Raw genomic sequence first — 8444 nt, 5'->3', positions numbered from 1 at the left:
ATATGTATACATATACATCTCTCTCTTTCTTTCTCTCTCTCTGAAAGTATCTGTCATTACAGTATAGAAATGTGATTGTTTCAGTTAGTGGAATAATTTCATTTTTAAAGTGAAAGTATTTGACATGAGTGTTTTTGTTTCACTTTTGACACAATACTTAAATAGTGAAGGAGATATTATGTTGCTGTGTGCTCGAACTCTGCAAGAAGTTAAAATTTTTTTTGACTAAAACACAACTGGAACCCTAAGGCATGTGTAAAATTTGAATGAAATTGGTTGCGTAGTTCTCGAGTTTTAGGGATTCACACACACACACAGACAGACAGACACACATTCTCATTTTTATATATATAGATATACAGAACAGACTTCTGTCAGTCTCCATTTACCAAATCCACTCAAGGTTTTGATCAGCTTGAGGCTATAGTAGACACTTGCCCAAGGTGTCATGCAGAGGAAGTGAACTCAGAACCATGTGGTTGGGAAGTAAGCATCTTACCACACACACACACACATATACATGCACACAGACACAGACACACACATTCACATAATAGATATATATATATATGTAAGACAAACAATTTCTTAATGACTTAATTACCTGTAGTGTTTCTGGCTCCTGTCTTCCATGGATCTGGGGTGATAACTTTTCCAAGTTTGGTCTGACCTAAAACATCAAGAGTAATATGCTTTTTGATTATTTCTTAACATTAATATTATTATAAACAGAATCTCAAGTTTCATAAATTCTAATTTGGATAGCTAGAAAAATCAGTGGGGCACTGGACAAAACAACTTGCAGTATTTAGTTAGGTCACTTTTGTGTCCCAAGCTGAAATGTTACCAAAGTAAACCTCACTTTTCATCAGTCTGGTCTTTATAACATAAGTCAGTGGTTCCCAAACTATGAGTCGCGACCCACTGATGGGTCGCGAACGGAATCCTAGACTGGTTGTTTTATCAAGCAGTAGGCTTTTTCCTATTTATAGAGAACTTTAATTAGGCGCAGTACAACACTGATCGAGCCGATTACAGTTACTGCTTCAAGGTTTTGTATTAGAGTTAATACCTGCCCATAGGGTATGGAGACGTTGAAACAGTTATAAACCGTTTTGTTTCATATTTAATATAAATAGTAAAAAATTTAAATAAATAAGACAGTATGGATTTCACTAAGAAGTTTATAAATTATTCAAAAAAAGTATAGGGGTGATCACCAGGAAGCTATTAATTAGCCAATGAAATGATTGGAATAGACAGCAGCTAGATGGTAGATGGATCAATAGAGTTTATCTGATAAACGGTAGAGTTAAGTGGGTCACCATAAACTGGTGTCATAAATAGTGGGTCGTGTCTCTAAAAAGTTTGAGAACCACTGACATAAGTACTAGGAATACACTGGAAACATTGTGGACCTTGCGCCTATGCTTAACAACTATTATTAAAACTAAAAATGAGGATAACAGCAAATGAAAATGTAAAGGACCAAATGCTTTATGACGTTAGGTTATATCACTAGGGAATGGCTGTGTAGTTAAAACATTCATTCTGAAGCCATAAACCCAGTTTGAGAGATCGAAATTGCACAGAAGTCTTTTATACAAGGGTGAGTCAGAAAGTAATGCAGTTTTTATTTGTATTACCTTTTGACTCAACTATGTAGATATGAGGGAGAATATCCTTAGTTTAGAGTTATTCAATCATGTTTGACTTATTTTCTGGTCCTTGGTTTAACAATTTTTATTCTAATAATTTTTACACTTTATATAATAACAAAAATTATTAAAATAACAATTGTGAAACCAAGAACCAAAAAATAAATCAAACATGATTGAATACCTCTACACTACATTATTTACATTTGACAGATATTTGTCCTCATCTTGTTTGTTGTTAACACAACGTTTTGGCTGATATACCCTCCAGCCTTCATCTTGGGGAAATTTCGAACCAGGGTTCTCATTCCTATGGTATTTTTCGATGTTGTTGTTATTATTATTATTATTATTATTATTATTCAGGTCACTGCCTGGAATCAAACTTGGAATCTTGGGGTTAGTAGCCCGCGCTCTTAACCACTACGCCATATGCCCGAGTAGTCCTCTACACTAATAATATTCTCTTTGAAACAGGTGGAATGGTTAAACTTTGAGCATTAATGATAAATCTACATAAACATTCATTCCAACATTGACCTATTTTTAGGACTGTTTCGTTTCACGTACCGCATTTAGTGGAGAACCCAAGGTCAAGATTCCTACAGCTATTAACAGTAACACCAACACCTCCTAAAAAACACTTCATTCAATTTGCTGATTCCTTCAGTTTCACTTCAAAATGGCAGCGAGTAAGGACCCTGATGAAACTGCACCAACCATGACACCAGGTTGCATATCCAACAGTGCACAGTCAATGCAATTGAAACACATGCAGGTTCAGTGAAGGATGTTGTAAATAACTGTTAAATAGAATTATGGATGTGAAAAATCTCTGTTCTCCATATCATTATTAATACTATTACTTACTCTACTGAAATTATGCAGTCCTGAATAGGACATTCGGATTTACCCAGTGAGAAAAATTACCAGAGCCTAGCAACTTATTGTTAGCTTGGGTATCACAAAAGGACCATAGTGGTTAGTTGGCATCTGAAACTGAATTAAGAGGAAACACAGTAACCACCAGGATAATATATCCCTTTATATATATATATATATATATATACTAGCAGAGACACCTGGCTTTGCTCGGGATTAAAATGGTATAGTTTCTTTATTGTTTTGCTTGTTTCAGTCATGTGACTGTGGCAATGCTGGAGCACCACATTTGGTTGAAAAAATTGAACACAGGATTTATTCTTTGTAAGCCTAGTACTTATTCTATCAGTAACTTTTTCCGAACTACTAAGTTATGGGAATGTAAACACAGCAACATTGGTTGTCAAGCAATGGTGGGGAGTACAAACACAGACACACACTCACACAAATATACACATATATACGACAGTTTTCTTTCAGTGACAGTATTAAAAGAGATGTTATTGCTTCACTTCTGACATGTAAGTCGGAAACACAGTAAGAGATAAGAGATTGCTCTAGGCTCATATTTGGCAAGAAGTTGAAAATTTTTTTTGGCCTATGACACTGCATGGACCCTAAGTAAGACATGTGTAAAATTTGAATGAAATCTGTTGGGTAGTTCTCGAGTTTTAGTGATGCGCACATACAGACACATTCTCAGTTCTATATATATAAGATATCTATAACAAATAGTGAGGGATTATCAATTCAGGCAAAATGCTTCATAAGATCTCTGTTTGACACACCAGACTAACAATATTACTTAGGTTAGTGAAGAACTCCAGGTAATCTCATGATAGGGCCCAAGGCTATGGTTCATCAGAATTCTATATCGTAAATCCATAGATGGGCTCCAGATAAACTTGTTTTTACACAGAGTGATATATAAGAAACAAGTTAGAAATAATGGTCATTACATATTTTTCGTTATTGGAGCAAATTTGGCTTACAGCAGTTTCCAGTAGTCATTATAGATACACATAAGTTTACTCAATTGGTCTATTGAATGATTGAGGAAAATTGAACAACCTAAGAAAATTAATGCTAGTTTCATCAGAGCCATTTCTAGTTATAACCAGCAGAGCACTGAAGGAATGGCTATTTTATTTAGTTTCATTTCACTATATTTTAAAGACTAAAATATTTGAAAGTTTACATTAATTTATTTTATTTTACTTAGGTTTACCTATTCTGTGTGTGTGTGTGTGTGCATGTATATATATATATATATATATATATATAATACACACACACACACACATATATATTTCCATGGGTTTAAAACATTTTAAAACTTAAATTTTATTTTACTTTATTCTTTTAAGATTTTAATCTTTTTAATTCTTCAATTTTTAACTTTTAATTTTTTATTTTTATTCCATTATTATTGTGATCCTTACGTTCTTATTGTTGTTCTAATATTATCCTATAGTTATTATTTTTTTCTATCACTTTGTAATATTATTTTATTAATATTATTGATATTGATGTCATTGATGCTGTCACCATCATTATTCTGGTATCACACATTACTCTGCAAATTTATTTCAATACTTTTATATCTTAGTTTGCTCTAACGTTACATGTATAAACTTTAACTTTAGTTCAAATTTTGATCTGTAACCCTTTTTACTAGTTTAAAATTTTAAAACCAGTCTTACCAGGTTAGTCTGAATTTACAATTAATTTTCAACTACTTGACATCATCCCATTTGTAACAGCATCTCTCAATCTATCAGTATTTATATCCTGGATAGTAAGAGCATTCCTGACCTCTACAATATAACTAGAAATGATATCCCTTTATTTTCTAATATAATATCCCTATTATACCAGATAGCAACAACTGAACATTAATCTGAGACTGACCATGTCCATAAAAAGCCAATATCAAATTTCAACACAATGGTTAGAGAATATCTAATCTATATACAATGCTAATATGGTAATGTGTGTTGACCTGACTACAAACACTAATGTCTTAGGACTGTTCCTCTTCCAAATTTTGGCAATATAATGCCCCTGCTTCTATTAAGTGACTCTAATACCACACCCTTATCTCCTTCCACCCCTTTGTTCTCTATTCTACTTGCATCTTTCCATCATCTTCTCCTCCCTTCCCCCATACAATAGCAATTCCTTCAGTGCTCTTGAATTTTCCTCAATTGATCAATAGACCAACTGAGTCAACTTATCAGTATCTAAGCTAAATTTGTCCCAAGAAAAGAAAAATATGTAAAGACAATTATTTTTAACTTGGTTCTTATATATGTATGTATGTATGTACACATACACACAAATATTCAACTGTTGCAAATTGTTTCATTGTCATTGTTGAGCCCCAAGTCAGTCTGGTCATTAAAGGCATCCCAGCCATGACAATCCCATCTATTTGTACACCAGGAACTGCATTTGTGTACTTTTTTTTTTCTTTTTTGAAAAACGATAAAGTGTGATGTGAGGGAGATTTAGCTGCTATTTTCACCAGGTGAAGTGATCACATCAGATTTTCCTTGTTTGTGAATGTTTTTCATTGAGAGTTTTGATTCCCTATAAGGGCACAACTACCAATATACTGCAAGACCGATTAATTTATGGGGTCATTATGAGTAGAGGTAGTCAAATAGAGCTGTGGAATGTATTGTTATCACTTGGAAAATCTTTTTTTTTCTGTAGTGTTCTGTAAATCCACTCACTACTCTGATCGCTGGAAAGCTCCAGGTCATCCTTGATAAAGATGACCTATGAACAAAGGAGTTTAGGCCGTGGTCATCTCTTTTATCTTTTTCCCAATTTTCCTTTCAGGCATAATAGATCTAAGACTACATTATCCAATATATCCTTCCTGTTTTAAAGATGGTATAAATTGATGGAAGACTGATTATCATTTGTAGCAAGTCGAACAACCACTTGAGAGTTCCCTCATTGGCTCAATATTTCTATGTAATGTTACAAGAAATGAAATGTAAAGAGTGGAAGAACGACGAAATATTTTGGGAGTCACTACGTGTAAGTGTAAAAATCATAACGTCTTGAACTTATTTGTTGGTAGATACTAAATAATTCGTAACGCAGTAACAATAATAATTTGCTCAACTGTCACCATCAAATGTTCATGTGACGTATAGGTATTTTGTAAACAATTCACCTGTAAGTACTTTGATCACAAATACAAAAAAAAAAAAATATTACAGAGATTGTAAGTACTTTTTCCACTAAACTCAACACTATCGAATATTTCTTAGTAAAAACTGGAAGAGGCTTCCATTATCCTTAGGTTTAGAAATACGTTGTTCCTAAATACTTAGTAGTCCCTAGAAATATCAGCTAAGTTAGCGGAAAAGAAACCTTAAATAATAGTCTCCCAGATACTCTTATCATAAGTTCCACTCAGTGGTTGACATGAAAATAAATAGCATAAAAAAAAACAGCAATAATTAATATCGGTTGGTTCAAATAACATAACAATATTAAACGCTCTATTAGTGATCTTGTTAATAAAATATAAGAAACTGGTACACTTAAAAAATAATATACATTTAGAAATAGTAAGAATACGTACATTTTTCACAGACCATTGTGAAATAAATATTTTGACAGTGACACAAGTAACTAAAACTAGAAGAGTTACTAAACTAAGGGAGACAATTCGCTATCTCTATGTATAGTGTACATGATTATAGTCCATGAAATAGCAGCTAAATCTACCTTAAATGACCCATGTTGTCTGAGAAATAACCGAACACACTGAGTGGTGAAGTCCTACAGATATTGTATCCGAATAATAGATAAGATGGTCACGGCTGGAATGCATTTAATCATGGATCTGTTCGATCAGGGCTCACCTGAAAATAAACAATAGCAAATGCAGCTTCTACTTCAAGCATAGGCACCTTTTCATGAGCAGGCCACTCCTAAAAAGCAAAGGAAATTTTTCATTAGGCGTGCAATTAAGAAAGTCTCACGGACCACAGGTTGCTCATGACAGCGAAGTTGATTAACCCGTTCAAAAAATAGCAATCAATCTGCCTTATATCATATTCTACTTTCGAAATGACAAAAACACATTTCATCACGACTCTACTCAATAAAACTGACTTGTAGTTGAATAACTACAGTAACAACATTAGTAATATTTTATTTTATGAACCATTTCTATGAATACTCTTGTACTGAGGTTCCCAACGATTGTACCTCACCTTTCCCCAATGGTGTTTTGTAAACGCTTCCTTTATATGATTTGAAAAGCAAAAAAAAAAAGCAAAGTAGATTAATTAAATTAAATTTCTCTTGAAATTATTAAAGGATCCAAAAATATATGTAATAAAACTACATTGAACCTTGACGCATCATCAGTCCTTCTTTCTGTTCACTGATTATACAAAACAATGTTCATATTCGAATCCAGAAAAAGGTTTTTTTTATTATTATTACATCTGTAGTGGTTAAATGTGTATCATGGTAAACAGATGCAAAAGGAATGTGTGTGCCTTTGAAGTAAACAAATGAGTGAATGGATTCATAATTAAAAATAATTTATTCACCGGACATAATTTGTCGTTGGTACACATAATTCTTCACTACATGCATAAAGTTGACAACTGCTACGAGTTGCTAGAAATAGAAACAGGGTACATCTGTGGAAATGATATGTCACAATTGAATATATGTTTGTGTGTGTGTACGCAGTTCATCTGATACAGTAGTCTACCGTGGAACTTCCAACATTGCTCTGGTCTCTGAGAAAAGCTGTCATGTAGCAGACCTTCCTCGTTTGGCTGCCTAGGGTCTTCTCTCCCTTGTTTTGTTGACCACTGAATTTATAAGAATTGTGTCCATTTGAACTCCGCCTGACATGGCCTTAGGTCGAAGGTCAAAGGGAGATCAACACTCACTTTTTGACAGGACAAAGAAAACCTGTTTTCGCACCTGTTGATCGCGGTGGTTTGAACGACCGAGTGGTTGGCGTTAGGAAGGGCATGCAACTGTAGAAACCTTGCCAAATCAGACTGAAACCTGGTACAGCCCCCCAGCTTACCAGTTTCCCGTCAAACCGTCCAACCCATGCCAGCATGGAAAGTGGACGTCAAACGATGATGATGATGTGTGTGTTTGTTTGTCCTCCACATCGCTTGACAACGTGCTGGTGTATTTATGCTCCTGTAACTTAGCGGTTCGACAATAAAGACCGATAGAATAATTACTAGGCTTTAACAAAAACATAAGTACTGGGGTCGATACATTTGACTGAAAATTCTTCAAGGCGTCGCCTCAGCCTAATGATTGAAACAAGTAGAAGATAAAAAGGTAATCTTCAGGTTTAGGGGGATAAAAAAAAAAATATTCAAGGGAAGTAACTGAACGTCTTACCAGTATTCTCCGTACATCTCTGTTTATAAATAAATCACGCACGTGATTTGATTCACGTTAGGGTTAGGGTGTGATTTATTTATAAACAGCTAGAAGAAAACGGATAATACTGGTAAGTCGTTCAGTTATTTCCCTTGAATTTTTTTAATTTTTTTTTATCCCCCTAAACTTGAAGATTACCGATAAAAATACCTTTCAGAATGTGTAGATTACAGTTATATAGTTATTTAATATGAAAGAAATTGGTGGATATGTAGTGGATCTTACATGCATGAAGTGGATTCGATCAACTATAGCCAAATTTAAATTAACATTGCAACAGAACTTTTCCCACGGTGGAACAATAGGTTTTCTCTGACAGCAGTTTAATATTTTCCAGATGCCTTTAGTTAGTTATTTAATATGAAAGAAATTGGTGGATATGTAGTGGATCTTACATGCATGAAGTGGATTCGATCAACTATAGCCAAATTTAAATTAACATTGCAACAG

At 34.0% G+C, this 8444-nt stretch overlaps 1 protein-coding gene across 1 annotated transcript in view; it reads right to left on the bottom strand.

The window, feature by feature from the left end:
- LOC106873755 (cysteine-rich PDZ-binding protein) overlaps positions 1 to 6272 on the bottom strand; it is a 21117-nt gene extending 14845 nt beyond the window's left edge. Inside the window, exons 1-2 of the mRNA XM_014921255.2 lie at positions 6145 to 6272; positions 605 to 670 (exon numbers count right to left, since the gene is read on the bottom strand). Coding sequence (XP_014776741.1) covers positions 605 to 670; positions 6145 to 6160 — 82 coding nt within the window. The 5' untranslated portion in view covers positions 6161 to 6272. The remainder of the gene's footprint in view (positions 1 to 604; positions 671 to 6144) is intronic.
- Between the last annotated feature and the right edge of the window lie 2172 nt (positions 6273 to 8444).

This window comes from Octopus bimaculoides, chromosome 6, assembly GCF_001194135.2.
Source record: "Octopus bimaculoides isolate UCB-OBI-ISO-001 chromosome 6, ASM119413v2, whole genome shotgun sequence".
Taxonomy (NCBI): domain Eukaryota; kingdom Metazoa; phylum Mollusca; class Cephalopoda; order Octopoda; family Octopodidae; genus Octopus; species Octopus bimaculoides.
This window is presented reverse-complemented; position numbering and strand designations above follow the sequence as displayed.